The sequence below is a fragment of the Drosophila sulfurigaster genome, chromosome 3 (assembly GCF_023558435.1).
Source record: "Drosophila sulfurigaster albostrigata strain 15112-1811.04 chromosome 3, ASM2355843v2, whole genome shotgun sequence".
Taxonomy (NCBI): domain Eukaryota; kingdom Metazoa; phylum Arthropoda; class Insecta; order Diptera; family Drosophilidae; genus Drosophila; species Drosophila sulfurigaster.
In genome coordinates, this window is record NC_084883.1 from 2745435 (window position 1) to 2766408 (window position 20974).

The following is a 20974-nucleotide window of genomic DNA, read 5'->3' on the forward strand; positions in this document are numbered from 1 at the left end:
ACTAGTGTTATTATCAGACATCAAATATAAAAAACAACTAAGAAAGCTACAGTCGAATGTGCTCGACTGTGAAATAGTCGCTACCCATTTTGAACAAAAGCAAAATATTGCGGTATTATTCTCAAAATATACCAAAATAATATACCATAAAATACTAAAAGGATATACCAAATGGTATATTTGGTATGTTTAAATGGCACTACATTCAAGATATACTATAGAGTGCAAAATATACTTGATTGTCAGGCAAAGCAACTAAGACCCCTAGTAACATAAGTAGGCGTTTTTGCCCATACCAACGTTTTTCTTTAATAACTTCAACCATTTTTATATGATCTCAACCAAATTTTCAGAAATCACAAAGACTATAGTTAACATTGTATATACCAAATAGCTAAATAATGTTGAGAAACTTCCCTTGTCTGTGGCGTGTTTTGTAGTAATAATTGTGCTCAAAACCTGATATTCCTAATTACACATGTTGTTGCTGATTTTCTGCTAGCCTAAAGCTAGAATAATTAAAAGTAATTAAAATAGAATTCTAGCACTAGTTGCACAAATTACTGACACACTGCTTTATTCAATCAAATAACTACGCATTATCAGAAATTGTAAATTAACACTAATTGCATTTCACACCTTTGACTAAGAGCTTTCTTACTTACCATGCGTATTGGCGGTTTGATATGCTGGCGGCGGTGGCAATGTGATGGATTCCAGCGTTGAAGTCGTTGCCACCATGTCGTCGCTTTGTGCTGTTGCATCGATTGTAGTGAGCAGCCGATGCTGATGCTTGGCAGATGGCTGCAAGTGTATCGTATGATACTTTACCAACGGCTGGTGACAGTTCGTGGCAGCAGCATGCACTGGGCTGGATGTTGCTGGCGCGAATGGAAAGTAAATCGTGGCTGTTGCTGGAGCATAGCAATTCGGTGGTCCAGCTGCAGCTGCTGCTGTGAGTGGCAAGGTAGATGGGCCGCTGAAACGCAGCATGCTGCTCGGCACGGCGACAAAATTCTGTGGTTGCTGCTGTTGTCGCGGCAAAGTTGCTGTCGATAATTGCTGCTGTTGTTGCTGCGATGCTGCGTTTATGTAATGCAAGGACTGCTGCTGCTGCTGTTGCTGTTGCTGTTGATTATGTTGATGTTGTTGTGGCAACGGTGCATATTTCAGCAATGTATTGCCATTCGTTGTTGTTGTCATTAGCATGACATCCGGTTGGTGCTGCTGCTGTTGCTGCTGCTGGTAAAACTGCTGCTGCTGCTGCTTTTGTTGCTGGTGATTCAACTTACTTGGCATCGCATTGTGTAACAATTGACAGGCATCTGCTGACCGCAGGACATTGGAAAGAAGAGCAAAATGGACATGTGAAAGTTGATTAACGACTTACAACGATTGTTGTAATGCTGACTATTCAATTTATAGCCATTCTCGCACTCTTCAAAAATAAATATTTTCTTTTGTCACCCACCTTCTGCGTGTTCCAGTGACAACTTGCCTTTCATGCTCGACGATGTTGTGGTCTTCTGCCCATATTCGTAGCACTCATTCAGGCTCGTTTCGCTGTTGGCCACATCGTATTTGCAGCTCTTACAATTTGCCTGTGAATGAATTATTTATTTTTGTTTAAGATGAGTAAATGGAGCATTTAATGGACATGCATAATTAGGAAATATTGACTTTAAATGAATTTCAATAAATGCGAATAACTCGTTTACACTTGATAAAAGTGATTCAATTTTTGTTAATTAGCCTTCAACTGTTATTGGTAATTAATCAAAAGCATAATTAAGCAGCTTTATTGAAATCGTCATTATCAAAGAGCAAACGTCAAAGATTCGAGAATTGTCTTAAAATGTCAATGAAATTGTCATTTGCACATTTAAGTGATGACAATTCGAATGACATGACTAAGTTTTGTGTCCTCGTTCTTGTCTTGTCCTTGTCGTGGTTTATAACCAACATCGTATGTGCTTATGTGTGTGTGTCTCTGTGTGTGTGGCTGCTGCGCTGCGATGCGAAACGTTGTCATGTTGCCATCATGTTAGTTGCGGTTCTGTGGCATCATGATGAGATGCCGAGGCAATCACACACACTAACACACCAGCACACCAACAGACGTACACTCTTAACTCACACAAATGATATGCCACTGTGACTTTGTGGTTGCCCAAAAACCATTCACAGTGCGTGTCATGATAATTGCAAACGGCAACGGCAACGACGATGACGATGACGATGACAATGGCAAAAGGCGAAACGCCAACGGACAACATGCTGATAATAATTCAAGCAACGAACGCATGTCCCCAGAGTCAACCGCAGGGCTTATCAATTGCCAGTGTCCTGGGGACATTCGAGCAATATGCGGTTGGTCAAAACGAAGAAGAGACTAAAGCCAAAAATTCTTGGTTGTGTCGTCAACATGCTGCAAACTGTGATTTGCCTGGATTGAATTAAGCCCTAATGATTCGATAAATGCATGCAAATATCAGCACAAGACTTTGATTCATTTTAGCAGACTTTAAAAATTTAAAACGTAACTTTGCAATTATCCCTAGGAAAAGTTATCTCAAAGCTAGCAAATGGCCTATTTAGTAACAAGTTGAGAGAAAGGCTAGGATTGAGCCTCAAACTCAACTCATGCTGCAAATAGCTAAATAGTGATTAGCATTCAGAACCTACTTTGAATTGTAAGCTAAGTAATTATAAATAAGAATAATAATAATAAATTTATTAGCGAATACATAAATAGGTAAATATAAAAACATTTATATAAATTAATAAATGCTGCCCAAATAAATGAATAAACTTGGACATATTTGTTAAATTTAAAATTGAGAAACATTGTTAATCAACTTAATACACAACCGAATTAATCGCATAATCAATAAAACAGAAAATTCCATCAATCTTGCAATTTCCTACTTTTTACATACAAAGTTTTCACAATTTTCCATCGTGGCTCGTAAAAAAATCAATTACATTTCTCAGTACGCCACTAAGCAGGAGGAAATGAAAAGTTATGGCATGCTTTTAGCTCTGACCATTTCGCAAGCAACCGTTTTGCTGTCGAGTCCAAGCATATAATTTTTAAAGTGGAACACTCGTTTAATTCATTTAAATTGGCGCACTCTCGACTTGCGAGTTTCTGAACTAATTTTGACCTGCATCTGGCAAAGCAAAGTTTTTTTTGGGCCACGCTTAAAGTGTCAACCTTAAAGGTTGCGCCGCTGTGTGTCTAAACTTTTCGCGATGACAGTCAAAGTTTCTCTTCATTAAAATCAGCGCCCTGTCGGCAACGTCGAGGAGATTCACTGCAAAGTGCAGCGCAGGTCCATTAAGCAAATTTGCTTTAAAAATGAAGTAAAATAAATGTTAATGAATTGCAACAAAGCGAAATTAAACAGCGCTTTTTATGCTTCCATCGAGCTTCTGCACACTGCGAAGTGCAACCACCAATCCCAATTACAGGACACTTGTTTACATTCGCCAGTGGTCAGATGCATATTTAACAGAAAACTTTATTGAAAAATTGCCAATTAAACAGAAATTTTTAAAACCAAAACAAACAATTGCGCGAATGACGAGTGACACAAAAATGGAGTTCAACTTTGGTGACCATCCAAGAACAAATATTTTTCAATGTGAATATCCTATTAACTTGATTGAATTGATGAATTCTGTAATACCCTTTTGAATGCCATTTTATTAATTTTTCGCCGACAATTTAAATAGAATATATTTTCAATGAAATTGTAAAAAGTGGATTGCAATAAAATAGGTTAAAAGAAAAGAGAAATCTTGTCAGAGTAAAGTGTAAAGATAATGAATAAAATATGATCCCTCATTTTGGTTAGCTTTATTCTGCGACTATGAATGAAAATGCCGCTGTCAAATCACCGGAACTCATAGCTCATAGCTTTAATAAAAATGTCAGTAGTACTCGTGGATAGTAAACAAATGAGTTACAAAACTTATGCACGAATGCACAAAACATGCAAACAAGCAAAGGGATTGGCTCTAGCTCCTGGTTTCGGTTGGGACTACAAATTATATATGTATATGGCGTGCGACAGGCAACTTTCTGTTATCTCAGCAAATAAAAAAAAGTACAAAAAAAAGTTACTTGATTTGGAAAAGCAAAATATAAAAAAAATGAGACATTCTGGACAGCCCGCAATCTGTAGCACGATCCCAAAAACAAACATAAAAAAGTTCTTTCCGTTTTTTGCTCAAATCAATTACAAACTTTCAGTTGCCGCTCAAATACCAAAACAATCACCCATCAGGCACCCAGCATTTCTCAAAATGGGTTTGTAAACTTAAAAGGTTTCTGTTGTCTTAATTAAAACTCGTTTTGCCCTATCGAAATACAAAATCAATGTGGAATGTAAGTACATACTTCTAAGGTTGCTCTCAGCCTCAGCAGCAGTTCACAAAACCAAACCCCAAAAACCAAAACTAAATGCGTTTGAAATTAGCTGGCTAAACCAGAGATGGTAAATGGAAGGCTTCAGACTCTGGTCAAATTTCAGCAAGCCAGTCAAAGAAGTAATTAACAATGAAAACTGATGGCAAGGTTCAATATTGTTGGAAATTGGCAAGAAAAGTCGGCTTATTATCCCACAGCAATTATTTCACATTTCGTAGGAAGAAATTAACATTGAAAACTTACGGCAAGATTCAATACTTTTGAAAGAAAAGTTTGAAAGAAAAGTCAGCTTATTATCCCAGAGCAATCATTTTACATTTTGTATTTCTTAAAGTAGTTCTTACAATATTTTTCCCTTCTTTCTATATTTTTAGAACTTAATAAACAGCAAAATATATTTGTTATAGTTTTCATACAAATATTTTTCTAATATAAATATTTGGATAAATTTAAAGTAACAATTTCATAAAAAGATTGAACAACTTAAATTGTTGAACTTGGTGTATCAGTAAAGTAACTCTCCCCTTTTAACAACTGACTGTGAAAAACTTGGTAAAAGGAGCAATGAAAACTACTGGCAGGAAAAATAACACGTTGCTTTTGTAAGAACGAAAAGTTTGAGTGCAAAAATACCAACAGCTAGTGAAAGTTTTTTTGGTTTTTAGGCAACATCAGCCTCAGGACTACGCGCAGCATGGTTCTCACTCAGTCCAGTCTAGTCTATGGCAAGTGACCGACCGAAACTGTGGCCATGAACAGGATACATCAGAGTGCTGTAACTTTGTCCTGGGGCTTGGGTTCGGAAGGCATAGTAAATAGTTTGGCCAAGATTTCAAAAACAGTTAACTATTATACGAGCTGAGTGAGATGTCTGACAGCGAACAATGCTTGCCTTGCCTTTCCTTGCCGGTGAACAAGTTTGCCGTGCCAGCTTTCGAGGCAAGCAATCGAATTAAAATCCATAAAAAGTGAACACGATAAAGTTTGAGTAAGTTGAGCTGCTTATAGCTCAAATACTCATTTACAATGCGCAGCTGTTGCATCAATCATACGCACTGTTGACTATTTGACTTACCCCATTGCTAGCTGAATGACGTCGCTTTGTCATCGCTCCCGTCGCTGACGTCTTCTTCTCACTCCCGCTGTCGCCTGACGTTCGCTGCAACTGACAGCAAAGCCGAATGTACGTGCATTGCAATGCCTCGGCAAGCAGCGCACCAAGGCTAGACAGGCACATCAGCATCAAGGGCACGCCGAAGAGTGCGTAGAATATCGTTGCTAGTTTACCAGCTGCTGTGCGTGGCGTTAGGCTGCCGTGGCCTGGAATGGAAATATGTGTAAGATAAGATATGAATCGAGTTCATTGTCTGGCATAAACCAATTGGCTTTAATCTGGTCTTCATCTGCCGACGACCACCAAACACAGAACTCAGCTGAAAAGCACTCTATAATATATGGAGTAAAGACTTTAACCATATGCAAATATTTTGTCTGTGGCAACTGGCAATGGGGCGTATACGTAATACGCCTGATGCTTGTCTTCGTTCGTTGTGGCAAGCATTGAAGCAACCGGAGGCAAATGTCAATATTTACAGTTATTACAGGCCCACGCCATAAATTTTAATGCCCCGAAAACATAATAAGCAGTTAGCCATGATACTCAGTGAAATGCAAATGATAAACAGTAAACAGCGAAAGCGGCTCAAAATGAAAACTTGCGGAGCTTGATCTGAAAAACTCACCAATGGTCGTTATCACAGTCACCGAATAGAGAAGAGCCTCGCTGAATGTCCAGCTGTGTGTGTCGCCGGTGAAAGTGTCGTAGCCAAAATGGCCCAGAGCGCTGGCACCGCCAGCAGCAAGTTGAGCCGATGTTGCACCACCTCCGCCACCTGGCCGCGTTGCAGCAACAATGGAGCCCTCGAAGCGTCGCAGCTGCTCGTGCACCAGCATCGTCCAATTGCGCTCATACAGAACGTTTAGTTTCTCTGCAAATAATGGCACAATTAGGTCAACATAATTGGATAGGGTTAAGTGTTTTGGCCAATTGCCAGTTGCCAACTAAGAAACAAAACGAAAATCGAAAACCTGAAAACTGAAAATGGAATACGAAACGAAACCAAACCAAACGAAACGAAGAGAAAATAATCGTAATAATTATGCAATTTTGTGTAAAATGCAATGACAACCTTTTGTCGTCTGTCTAACACAGACTCGGCTTACGACCTTTGGCCAAGTGGCGCACTCTTGGCAATCTCATGGCTAGACCCTCCACAACCCCGCTGCTCCCCTCCATCCATTGATGGCTTGCTAAATGTCTTGAGGCGATGCTCGCATTTGATTTTGCCTTGCCTTTCCAGCAAATTGTAGAGGTAGATGCCGCATCTTGTTAACAACATCAGTAACAAACAGCAAGAGGAGAATCAAGAATCGTTACTTGCCATTGCCAACGCCCACTTGACGCCATTTGGCCTTTCTGGGCCACAACAGTCTGAAGCTTCGGGCCCCATGGGCACAATTTTCCCCCTAACCCCCCTAGCAAACACAGCGACCCCTTTTCTACATTGAACACTGAACATGAAATGAAACACTCGATACTCAACGCATACGCATAGGTCATATATTGGTGATGTGAAGATGCTTGGGAGCTGTAAGTAAATACCAAAGTACATGAGTTTAAGTGTTCAAGGCGTTCTAGACGAACACTGCTCACATACTGAATACACTCTGTAGTCATTTTAATAGCAAATTAGTTAGAAAGTGCTCGGTGCTGTATAGCAGCATTTAAAGCAGCTTCTTAGGTAAAATCTAACTTGATTGCTTTAATTTACAACCAATAACTAGAAACACAATTTAATGTTTCAATTTTAAACAAACTTATGAAACTAATACATTTTTTCTATTTCAAGATATGTGTGATATCGATACTTCATTTTGTGGAAGTTCATCTGATTACTAAAAGTAGACCACATTTCAAAAACATAAATGCATAATAAATATTTGGGTTTCATTTTTAATTAGTAATATTTCAGTTCATGCTAAAAGAATCAATTTTATCAAAAAGACCATTTAATTTGAGTTTCTCAAATTAAATTTTGTTCTTAATTTTTCTTTTATTTTTCCTATGATTGGGCATATCTCGTGTTGACTGTTGTCATATGTTATCGCATTAATTATCTTAATTAAATGTTGCTATCATGAGCTTAATCTGGGAAATTCGTCATTCTATACTTTAGAGCACATGCGAGGTAAAAGTCACGAATTTGTCAAATAAATTAACTGGCTAATTTCGAAACTTTATCTAAGGCTTATGATGTGGCAGAGGCCGACATCATTAAATGAATAGTCTATGATATTAATCATACGCCAGGTGCGTCAATTTCAAATACAAACACCGTGTAAATTAATTAGCTTATTTATGATGTGAAATTTTCATTAAATCAACATAAGCTCTTGCGCACACACACAGAGAGACAGCGACAGTCACACACACACATACTGAATTAACACACACACATAATGCTTTTGTGTTAAGTGCCAACGGCAGCTGTAATGGAAGTGCCAAAGTAATTAATATAAAATAGATCAAAATTCACTGCTATTAGTTCGAAGACAAGTTATATGCAAGTGCCGCGAAAATTCATGAAATTTGTTTTCCTGTGGTTACCTAAATATTTGGCTATGCAAATATTTTATTATTATTCAATTTATGCATTTGAAATTGCATTCCATTGACTGTGTTCCTGTTTCTGCTTCTATCTCCGTCTCTGTCACTGTCACTGTCACTGTCTCTGTCTCCGACTGTTTTGGTTGTGTCTGCGCGTATTTAGGTGTGAGTTTATTTCAATTAAAATATTGATATTTGCTTGGCATTAATTTCCATTAATGAGACTTAATGTGGGTTGCCCATTATGAAATCATGCGTAAAATACTGAAATTTATGTTCACTGCGGGTAATATTTGCCGCATAAATTCTATGCCCGTTACCCATTGGATACCCATGGGGTAGATTTTGGTTGCTACCTGAAATATATTTTGTTAACAGAGCAAAGTATTCCAAAATTTAACTACATAATAAATGTATCTATAAATACAAATTTTCAATATTGTTGCAATCATTCTTTGGCAAATACTCCTTCTCGTTAATTCCCTTTTGCATGTGCAGCTAAAATTATGACATTAAATTAGACCTCATAATTCAATAGCAATCGATACAAATGACAATAAATCATGTTTAACAAAAAAGAAAAAGACGGCCTTGGAATCTGCTGCAGCTCTGAGGAAATTAATCGTAATATAAAATTTGCTATGACCTTACTTAAAAGTGCCTTGATAGCCTTTGAGTTTGAATTGAAATAAATAAATCGTAAATTTATTGTAAAAATCAAATTTAATTTTAAATTTCAAATTTGAAATATATAAAAATAACATATCATTTTGAATTTTTATATTTTCAAATTAAATTTAATAGTTAATAATATTTTTTCATAAAAAGTAAAAGAAAAGATCTTTTATCATAATTTTCATCCAAAAATATATATATATCAAATACCAAATCATATATACTTTTATTTAAAAATATGTATTCCAAGAATATCTAGTATAAATAAATTTCTAGCATTGATTGATATCGATTTTAAAGAACATGATAGCGTATTCAGTTCACCAATATATAATTTTGCTACTATTTTATGTCGAGAAATTAAACAATATTTATGATATTAAGAGTTCCAATAATGTATATGTATCTTTCAAATTAACATGACCTTTATTAAAGTAGTTCTTTCTTTATCATGCTGTGTTCACTCACCCGTTATGATCCAGAGTTCACGAAGGCAATCCTCACGGCTTTTGGCAATGACTGCAGATTTGCTCAGGTCCTGCGGTGCCTCAAGCAGCGGAAAGATCAGAGCTCCGAGCACAGAGTAACCAGTGACCAGAATTACAAGGCCAGGCGATGAGAGCAACAGCTTCAGAAGCTGTCCCAAGCATCGCTTGCTGCCATTATTATTGGAGGATGTGGCCAAAGCCGATGACTTCACGTCTGTGGCATCATTGAGATGCAGCTGCTCCTCGTCGTCGTCATCCTCCTGTTGATGGTGGGGATGTTGTTGCTGTTGTTGTTCTCGATCGTCCTGATCATCGTCATTGTCTTCGCTTTGGTTGCTCCTAATCGCCTTCTCAACGTCGCACATGATCGCAAACTGTTTAGCATTTGTGGCTGTTGCTGCAATCGCTTCTGCCGCGGTCGACGAAACATTTAGTCTGTTTTATTGGGCCTGCACAAACGTTTCCGCTTTCGCTTCCTCTTCCGCTTCCGCTTTAGCCCAGCTTAACATTTTTTGATTCATAGTCACAGTGCAGTTTGTCAGCTATCCGCTTACTAATTACAGCAAAGATTTCTCATCATTCTGCTGACGCTTTGTTCCAACTTTTCCACAGCCCTCTGTTCTGTTCCCCTCTTTCCAATGCAGCTCGGTGACTTCTTCTTCTGGATACCGCCTCCTACTTTGCCATGAGCGTATTATGTTTTAAGCTGTTGTTGACTCGCTTTTACTGTCGTTGTCGTTGCTTTTGCTGCTGCTGTTTCTGTTGCTGTTGCTGACATCGCATTTTGCATTGTTCCTCGGTCTGTGCTCTTCAATTCTGCACTTGGTTTGTACTTTTAAAGTTGTTGTGCCAGTTTATTCCCCTTCACACAGCCAGCTTTTGCATGCCTCGCTCGCCTCGCTCGTCTCCTACACCTTCGTCTGACTCCTGTAATAGAAAACAAATGCTAGTATTGTAATAGTTGTTGTTGCTGTCGCTGCAGTTGTTGGCTGCGTTGCTTGTGCTTAAGTGCACTTGAGGGCAGGTTAAGCGCACACAACTTGCTGGCAAAGTGAAAACACACTAAAATTTGACACTTCACTTAATCTAATTAGCAACTCTTAAATACTCACAATATTGTGAGCTAGCAGCCAACACACATAATTGTAACCACATGTGAACATATGCTCGCAAAATAAATTATAGTTATATTAATAAAGTTGCTCTCTATCAACTTTACGAGTCAACTTGTGATTATAATTAAAAGCACTTATGCAGGACTTGACTTATTTACCCCATTAAAGTACCCTCAACAACTCTTATGCGTTGTTACTCGTATTAGAGATGCTAAGTCTATATGGCCATTCCGACTCATTTATTTTTATGTTAGATATTTTATATCTCAAAATCATTGTATTCATTTAATATTATCGATGTCAATCGAAGTGATTTTGCACATTTAAAATCGGCGTTCTCTTCTTTAAAAAATTAACTGACAATAACATCGATAACTTGAGAATCAGTTTTATTCGTCTATTGTTCTGTTCTTTTAATAACCTAACAGTTATCGAAATAAAAACAATAGTTTCCGTAATTTCAGTTTGACGTTTAAATCGATTATGAAGTAGTCAATTTGCTTAATAACATTGTTGGTGTCAGTTCCAAGCTTTATGAACTGCATAGTGTGTAGCAGAGTTGGATTAGTTTACGAATGATGGAAAAAAATACCTTCATCGTTCTATTTTGTTCCATAGTTCAATTTTGTTCATTAGTTTGTTCTTGTTCACTTTTGATCTTTAGTTCACTCTTCTTCACATGTTTCGTTTTTGATGAGTCGTTTTTTTGCGGTCTGTTGTCTCCTATCGTCCAGTTACTTAAACTCATGTGTCTTACTTTTGTGCTTTCAATAAATTGAACGACTAACCATAATGATTGAACGATGCTCTCACAACAATATTTTTGTGCACACATATTGTTAGAATCAAACATAGTTTGTGTATGTTAAAAAAGAAAAGAAAGTAAAAATGGTTTAAAGACGTAAGTAAAGGCAAAGTATCGAACCTTTTGTGCAATAATGTCATGCTACTCGGAGATTTTGTGATAATAAAAAGAAGTTCATCAAAAATCTATTTTTTATAATGATGTAATGATGTAATTTAACTGAGCACCATTTGAAACCATTTCACCTACATAGCCTAAATATTTTCATGAATAAGTGTTAATCAGAAGTAAAATAATTACGATTGTTAAACTCTCTATTGGATATCTAACATACTTGAGAGATGTAGTTCCGCAATCAAACTATGAGCATAGTGTGCTTAAGAGTTAATCTACTCTCACTCTAAGTCGCACTCGCTAAGCGCTATCGTTGAGCATATATTTCAGTACTCACATAGTCGTATTACCATATAAAGCGTTGACATATCTCATTTAGCTCATTTAACTGGGGTCGTTAAGATTACCAGGCGTTTACAATGGGCCCCATTATCGATTAAGGCCATTAAAGGGCGTCATACTCGTAAGGCATTAAAACGATAACAATGGGAGGTCGTGTAATACAAATTGAATGTTGGCAGACCGAAAGGAAAGGAACCGCACTCGTAATGGCAATTGTGTCTGGCTCACACATCAAAGAACTAATCATTATGGCATAGAAGTTGAGGCTTGTCTAATAATACGCTTAGACTGCTTCCCCGGAATCAATTAAAGCCAGACACAAGTATCGAACAAGTGCGATGGAGGTATCTCCCAATTAAATACGATGATAGAAGCCACATGCACAAAACAGCGATTAGGGCTTGTTTATTTTATTGATTTGACACGGCGCCCCTTATCAATGGACAAAAAACATTTGGCTAGCCTGATCCGATGTGATTTATATAATAAAGGAGCAGCCTAGCTGCAGCTGGCTTAAGCAATTTACTTAATTGGAAAATAAAAAAAGAGACTGGCGACTGGTAGGTCAACTACTTGGCTCTTTAACAAAAGGCGCTTGTTATTTGTATGTGGTCTCGATTCTTTTCTCGTCTTTTTTTTAATTGCCAAGCGTGCATAATTAAATTTGTGGCTAACGTGGCGTATGAGCAACTTGACTTAGGGTTGGCTAATGCAAAATTAATGTCAACCGCTTCGTTCAGCGTGTCAGCATCGACGTCGCAAGCAATGGGCAATGCCCTTTTAATTGTGCTTGGATAACATTTGAGCTTGGCTGGCAGGCAACCAAGCACGCACGACCCGGACAACGAGTTGAAGCATGAGGAGCTGAAGGAGACAAGGAGGAGGCAAAAGAAGTTGCAACCCTTGAGGCGACAGCAAAAGGCAAAATGTCTGCCGGAAGTTATCCCTTTTAGTCAGATTGAAATCAGCTTAGTCCGGGACTTAATTGAAATGTTTGCATTTCACTTTAATTAAAGTGTTTGGCCCAAGCCAAAAACCTTTTAACACGCAGCAAAAAGAGGTCTGCTTTATAAACTCGGAAGAGAAAAGGGAGTTCTCCTGTGAGTTGATTTCAATGGCATTTTTCTTTCATTTCATTGCGCGCTGTTTTTCGCACGTCATTTTATGAAGTTGCTGCAAAAGTTTTAATAGTTAAACGAAACAACTTTGCTCCGCCATTGCCAACAACTGCAGTGCTATAGCTCAAGCCCCTCCCTGCCTGCCTCACTCTGGACTGAACCCTTGCCCATCGTGCCATTCATTTCCATTCATTTCCTTTTGAGCGCTTTTCTTTGGTTGGTGCCAACCGTCTGGAGGGGTCTGCCTTATTATGCAATATTTATTATTATTATTTATAAATGCAATGACAACAAACGCAGTTTAATTACAATTTTTAAACTCATCAAATGCAGCAGCCACAGCACAGCGCTCTGTAAACGACATCCAAGCGACGCTAATGGCTCTCCCATTTCTCCAGCGGCAGTTCCAAGCTTTTTTAAATCCAATTTTTGCTTCATAATTTTATAACACGCCAAGCGCCAAGGGCTATCCTCCGGACACCAAGTCAACCTTCATCCTCTTCACCCCCAACTCCAGCTCCAACTCCAACTCCGACTGCAACGTCACTCCTTTCGCTTCGCTCTGCCTTTCGCCCAATTGTTGTCGTTCTCCTTCTCGTTCTCATTGTCTCTGGTTCTGTCGTTGTTGTTGTCGTTGTCGTTGTCGTTGTCGTTGTCATCGTTGTCGCCTATTCCCAATTTAATTGCTGCGCTGACATTTAGCACTAGCGTATAAAACGTACAAGACAAGAAAAAACGACTAAATAACATAAATGGAAAAGGACAAAGCAGCTAAGATATTTTTGGAATTTTCGTTTGGTTTTCATTTTATTTTTTTTTTAAGGATTCTTTCTTAAAACAGATTTTAACTAATCCACGTAGAATTATAAATTGTAGTACAGTATTACTTTCAAGGCTTCACGAATTCAAAGTTAGACCCTAATCCCATTTAAGCGAAAGGATTAAGTAGCATTTAAAATGCATTATGGATTTATTTTTGCTTTACTGACAATTATAATGTTTATGCTTTCTGATGTAACAGTATTTTACACACAAGTAAAGAGCACAGCTCAATGGGGAAGGCTTTGCATTTCAGAAAAAGTTGGCTTTGATACCACAAATTATATGCAATTAAGAATGTTGTGTGCTGTATCTGCAAATCCATCAATTAGTCAGCCAAGACGAAGTACTAAAGTAACTTTTAAAACTTGCTAATAAAAGAGGAATTGCAAATAGCTGATAAGACTTGAAAGCTAAATTCATCAAGCATTTAAACTTAAATTAAAAGTAAAATTCATGTTAGAATACTTTTATTGAGACGTGAGTGCAAAAGATGCTCAGGTTATTTGAGCATCAGCAAAGCAATGAAAGCAATACGATTAAGTTGAATTTATTTATAGTACTTATATCTCGCCATTTCTCCTGCATTCATAATTTTGTGTGCAGTCAAGTGACTATAATGAAAATTAAATGCGTCAGGCGGTGGGGACAGACACGCAACAGGATTTTCCAGGATATACACTTGCGGGCAGGAAGGCAACGAAGCGTGCACGGAACTTTTAACACATTTGCCCAGTGAATAAAAGTGCAGAGGTGTGAGAAAGGCAAAAGCACACAACAGATACAAGCAGCAACAAGAACAGCAACGTGAGAAAACAACAGCAATAACAATAGCTAATAACTATGCTATTGAGCGCGGCGGAAGGAAAACACTTGAGAGGGCCAGATCCTGGACACAATTTAAAATAAAAACAGCTCCAAAGCTCGGAAAGTGCCTAGAACATTAGCAAGCAAGAGCAAAAGCTGCGAAAGGATAACACAGGATAATGACGATGTTAATGCAATACAAAAGTGCACTGAAAGGAAATGAGCAAGATAAGTAACGAGACCCGTGTCAAGTCCAAAACTGACCGAAAATGTTGCAGTTACCCCCAAAAAAGTTTCGCAAAACACAAACGATGTTCTTTCTGGCCAGGCCTGGTTAAAGTCGGGCTGGCGTGCTCATTAAATACGCTCAACTTGGCTAAACTGCAACAGACTTAATTATGTTCTAAAGACTCGGGTCAGCCAACAAAAGCGAAGCAAGAAAGTTAATACCCTTTAGGCCAAATAACTAAGGTGTATGCGTACCCTTAAGCGGGTAATATTACAATAACAAAAGCCATTGAACTAAAGAAAGGTTTTAATTAGGCTATAATATTGTGTTTTGAAATTCGTTACACATTTAACCAGCACATTAACATACCCTATTTATACCCTCGAACTAAGACAACACAATCAACGTAAAACTTGCGGGGCACTCGGCGCACTTTTGCCGACGCTGATTAGTTTTTCGAGTGCCTCAAGTGCGAGTCAAGCAGTCAAGTTGCCAACCATCCAAAGAGTCAGTCAACCAGCTACGACCGAGTCCGTCAGCAAGTAGCCGCTGGTCAAGCGTGTAAACTTTGGCGAAACAACAACATTTTCTTGCAACAAAAACTCATTAAAAACGGCACAAATGCAGCTGCCACAAAAATATGAGGAAAATAGCAAAAAGGAAAAAATCCTGGGCAACGCTAACTAAATGGAAAATGCACAATAATTAGATGCAAATTTCATAAGACGCTTATAAAGGCAGACTTTACGCCATGTAAAGGGCAAATTAATCACAAAGACGAGCACAAATTAGCTAAAATACGGTGTAGTAAACGAAAACAAAATATTTAACAACAAAACAGAAATGTAAAATTTGACATTTTAATTGGCTGACAAAATTACAAATTAATATTTAAATAGGCACAAAAATACACTTTAATATAACGTTCTGAAATATTAAAAGTATTCTTCAAATTTAAGCAGATTTAATTTGCAAAATTTATGTTTTAATGTAATATATTTATGCAACATTTGAGTCTTCTCCACTCACCATTTCGCTTTGAAAGTCACTCGACATTTTTATCTCGACAGAAGTAAAACGAGGTCAAAAATGTCTGTCGAAATATTATAAATGTATACAGCCTTTGGCATATTTTGCCTAACACCTTCCGTTTTGGACAATTGAATTGTCGAGACACAGCCGAGAGGCAGCTGCTTGCTACTGGTCACCTTCCAGTTGCCAGTTACCAGTTGCCAGTTGCCGGTTGCCCGTTGGTAGTTGGCAGTTCAACTTAAACTTGTTAACTTTCGTAATTAAATTGTTAAACATCAGTTAGACTTTAATTGACTACCGGTGTAGCCAGGGTTGAGCTAACAACAGTCAGGCAGGCAGACAGACGGACAAGACGATGGTTGAGCACGGTAAAACGAGGACATTCTGTTTGCCAGCTTAACAAAATTCCTTAAGTGCCAATTTAGCAGCAATTTGCTTTTGTCTTAACACTTTTTTGAAAGACCAAGCAACTTACAAATTTAATGTTAATTAAGCCCAACTGTAAGCCATTGCAATTTCCCATAACAAACAAATGCTTTCTCTGAATTTGCCAGACGCCAAAGACAAAAGCCAATAAGTTTTCAACTCATAAAAGCGCCAAGAAAAATGTAATCAAATAAAATCAAAGTGTTGGCCAATTGAAGCTTGGAACCATTTAATAGTCGCATAAAATGCACAACTAGCAGGTAAAAAAACATTTGCATAAAAGCCCCTCAACTCTAGGTATGTATGTATGTGTGAATCGTTGATAATGTCATTTTAAATGCACTTTATGCTCGCTTTGCCTCAGCCCAATGTCATTGAAAACATGCAGATTTCTCCCCAAGCTAATCCTTTGATATATAAACTGCAGCGATTTGCATAGCTATATGTGTGAATAAGCGACAATCCACTGGATCTTAAACACTTTGATTGCTAAGCTTAAAACCACGTTACGTATACGCATACGTATATTACGTTGGGACAATTGTTAGCTTAAAGCTGCAGGAGAGCATTACAACGTAACTAAACTTCTTCATTACATACTAAATTCAAAGTATGTTTAAATAAACTAGTTACACTTAACCGTATTTGTTTTTTACCACGTTACGTATACGCAATGTATATTGGGAAAAGTTTTAGATTAAAGCTGCTCAAGCATCACAAAGTAACTAAAATAGACTAGACACATTTAATAATTTATATTTAAAACCTTTTTACGTATACGTAATATTTTATGCTCAATCTAATATTCAATTGGAAGCAAGTTTCAGCTTTAAGCTAAGCATTACAAAAAAATATTTCATTGCACTAAATTTTACGTATGTTTTTATAGACTAAAACCATGTTACTTATGCGCAATACTTGTATATATTACGTTCAACCCAATATTATGTTGAAGGCTAGTTTGAACATACAACTGAAGAACAAATATTCATTGCGTTCAATCCAATATTCATAAAATAACTAAACTATTTCACACTAAATTTTACGTATGCTTAAAAACCAATATTCAATTGGTGGCAAGTTTTAACATAAAATTGATGCAAAGCATTACAAAGTGAATAACTAACATTTTATGTATGTTCAATTATTTTTATTTAAAGCCACGTTACGCAAAATATATAACGTCCAATACAATATTCAGTTAAGGACAAGTTTCAGCATTAAGCATCGCAGTGTAGCTAAATATTTCAATACATACTAATTTTATATTATAGTTTTTCTTTTGGAGAAACAAATCTTTAAAGTGGTTTTTATCGCAGACATAAAGTAATCAACTCGTCTGTGGACGTAATTGGTTTGTTTAGTCTGTTCTAATTGTTTGTCGCCAGCATAGCAAGGCAATAATTGGTCACGTTGACCTAAGACGTGTCGCCCAGTAGCTGAGTAGCTAGCTATCCATCGCATGGTATTTGTCGCGTTTGTTATTGATGATATTTCCGTTAGCGTTTAATTTGATGCACGAGTGCCTGTAATAGCAGCTAATGATTGAGTGTTAATGGAGCGAACGTGGCCCGCAAGGAATCAAAGCGAAATGAAGAAAACGTGTCTACACACACACATACACGCACACACATACACACACTATACATGTGTAATAATATAACAGCTGACCTCATTGGTGTCTGAAGAGAGCGATGGTGGATAAAGATGACAAGCTGGAGGGGAGAGGCATCTCATAGTCAGGGTGTCCAGTCAGTGCAAACAAAATGCGTTTCAATGCGTTGCTGCCGTTGAGCAAAAACCAACAGCAACAACAACAAGAAGAAGCGGAGCCAACATGTTTGCAGATTGGGGCAAAGCCTGGTCGCAGATGCAAACATTGAGATATGCACCGAAAAGCACACACACACACAGACACACACGCTTACATGCGTTGGCAAGTGTGTCATGGACATGCTCGGTTTGTAAGTATTTGTGTGTGTGAACAACACAGATACACATGTAGTAACACAACGACAACTGTGGGCTGGCAGTTGATGCTTTGCTGTTTGGTATGAAAAAAGGCGCATACTAAAATGGCGATTCGAAGGACAAACAAACACACTAAATACACACAAACACTAACACCACACACCACACACCACATGCTCACAAACAGTAATTGTGCCTGAAAACTCTGGCATACGCATTTATGCAAGATTGCAATTATGATATAAAATACTTGTTGGGCTCGATAAAGCGAAAAACAAAAAAGGCACAGAGCCCCGCTGAATAAAATGTGACCAGATAACATAAGATTCTTCACACAGAGTGTGTGTACACACATATGTATGTACTTGTATGTGGGCGAATTGAATGGCCAAAGCCTGACCGCCAACAGCATTAAAGTTGAGTTTAGCACACATGAATATTTGAGTCAATGTGTCAGGTGCTAATCACCAAGGTCATAAAGGATAAGGGATTGCAGCATGTGAAATATGACAGGATTCCACATAATCTTTGACCTACAACAAAAATCAATAACGGATTTTTAGCTGTGAAAGAGAAATTGATGAGATGCAAATACATTTGATAAAGCTAATATACAAAATTGTAATTCAATACTCATGAATCCATTTATTTTCCATTACAGTCTTTGTATTAACTCAATGGAGTCAACGTATTGGCTTTAAGCTGCCATCCATCAAAGAAATACAAATAAATTTAGTGAAGTTTTTATACAAATTGTTATAAGTGTACTAATTAAACACTTCTTTAGAAATGGAAAAACTAGAAGAGTAAAGAAAAGAAAATAATGAAACCAAGCCATTTTCCGTATTTATTTATGCAAACAAGAAAATTGTTACTTAATTGAGTCATAATACTTTATGAAATGTCTATCAGGTTAATTGACGAGTTTCAAATAAATTTGATTAGGCCAATAACAAAATTGTAACTAAATATGAAAATTCCTTCTCTTTGTTTTAATGCCAGTCAAATAACAAATGTAAAAAGGTCAAGAAAAAATGAGTACAGACCACCTTCTACTTAAGCAGATTGGCTTAACGAAAAAATAAAAAAAGGTAAGGAATAAAATACACTCTATTTTAAGGTAAAAATATTTGCAAAAACCTCATCAATGTAGGAAAATTATTATTATATAAAAAATAATAATTGACAACAATTTGATAATTGAAAAAATTTAAAATCGGACAAGATTCTCAAAAATCGGTTCTTCTTATTTTAATAATAGTTGAATAATAATTCTTAACATTATTGAAATCGAAATACTGCAAATAAAATTGATATACAAAATTATAACTCAAATCTGAAAATCCCTTCTCTTTGTTTTAATGCCATTTGGATTATAATACAAATGCTTTAAATGCTTGTCAGGCCAATTAACGAATTGAATTTTGCCAGACCATTCGAGTAAGCTGACACTTTGAGGAAGTAGAGGCAAGCGGACAAAAGGGCAAGTTGGTTAGCGACTGCAGCGCATGCAAAACTGTCACAGCGTTAATTGAGTTTGACACTAATGAGCGTGCAATCGTTGGATAATTGATTTATAAATGTCCCTATCTCCCCGTCTCTTCCCTCCTTCGCTCTCCACTGCCCAATTGAGCCGTGCACTTGAGTTTATGACGTTGTTGCAGTTTTGTGCTAATTGGGTCAGGCAAACAATGAGGAACGAAAGAGCCAGGGACAGGGTGAGGACGGGGACGAGGACGAGGGCAACACGTTAAAATACGCCAAATTATTTGAAGGCTGCTGCAGTTGCAGTGCCAGCACATAATTCAAGTACTTAGGCTGTCACACGAAATTTGCATTTTGCTAAAATACATACAACTTAAAGAGGATGAACGGGAGAGAACGGACGTGGCTAATGAACATACCTAAACATGTGCCCATAAAAATCTCTCTTGAAATATGTGTGTTTGCGGGCAACATTGGCATAGACAACAGCAACAATGTCATTATGATCATCATCATTGTTTGTGGGCGGCTCGCCGCAAGCGCTAATTCCATACAAATTGTAATTAATTTGAATTAATTATGTTCTACTTTCCACATGCCAAAAACAAACACTCGCTGCTTTGCTCAAGCCGAACACACAAGCACAAGCAGAAGGCACACAACACAGCACATGTGTGTGTGTTCGCGTGTGATGTACCGAATGAGACATATATTTTTTTGTTTCCAGCTTACTAAAGCAAAATCCAACACAGACACTGAAACACACATAGATAAAACCACAAATGTGCCGCAGAACGGAAGGATAAAGAGAACTGCGCTTGGCTCGGCTTGTCGGCATTTGGCAAAGCTTCCACAGCTCATGATTTTCATTGCCTACTTCTCTGCGCAACATAAATGAACTGAACGAAACGGAACAGAACGGAACAAAAGCGCAATGTGTCTTAAAGCAGCGACAAAAGCAAATGTTCATAATTAGCAATTAAGCTTTAACTTACGAGGCGACGGCAGAACGAGTTTCCATTGAAAGAACTTTAAACTATGAATTAAACTTCTATCGTTTTGAGCTGTAAGTTCAGTTCAGAAGTTCATAATAACATAAACCTTCATGTTCTAGTAAGTTAAGTTTGACAGAAGTGTGCACCTTAAAAATTAGAAAACAACATTTTAGTTTGATACCATGTTTTTGGAGCAAATACTGAAGTTGAAATTTCATTAAACAGATAAAAATTAAAACACTTTCTTGGATGGAGCTGAATTTTTTAAGAAGCCACAAACAATTTATTAAACATGAAATTTTAAATGTAATATTGAATAAAAGCAAAAGAGCGATAGTTCTTATCTGATCGTAAAAATCGACTCTAGTTTCAAAATTTCGCTTGTTATTCAATTATTATCGATTAGAGGAGGTGGATTTGAAATATAGAAATAGCGCCTCGCAGATGCCTT

The 20974-nt window shown here is 37.3% G+C and overlaps 1 protein-coding gene and 1 long non-coding RNA gene across 5 annotated transcripts in view; one reads left to right on the forward strand and one right to left on the reverse strand.

The window, feature by feature from the left end:
• LOC133845124 (uncharacterized) overlaps positions 1-20974 on the reverse strand; it is a 48170-nt gene that overhangs the window by 6944 nt on the left and 20252 nt on the right. For all 4 annotated transcript variants that reach the window (XM_062279491.1, XM_062279490.1, XM_062279488.1 and 1 more), the window contains 5 exons: positions 9246-10192; positions 6178-6423; positions 5511-5755; positions 1472-1601; positions 666-1325 (listed from right to left, as the gene is read on the reverse strand). In XM_062279491.1, coding sequence (XP_062135475.1) covers positions 666-1325; positions 1472-1601; positions 5511-5755; positions 6178-6423; positions 9246-9630 — 1666 coding nt within the window. In that variant the 5' untranslated portion in view covers positions 9631-10192. The remainder of the gene's footprint in view (positions 1-665; positions 1326-1471; positions 1602-5510; positions 5756-6177; positions 6424-9245; positions 10193-20974) is intronic.
• LOC133845130 (uncharacterized) lies at positions 4886-5662 on the forward strand. Its single transcript, XR_009894699.1, has 3 exons — positions 4886-5037; positions 5101-5423; positions 5522-5662. It is a non-coding gene; the product is annotated as an uncharacterized LOC133845130 (long non-coding RNA).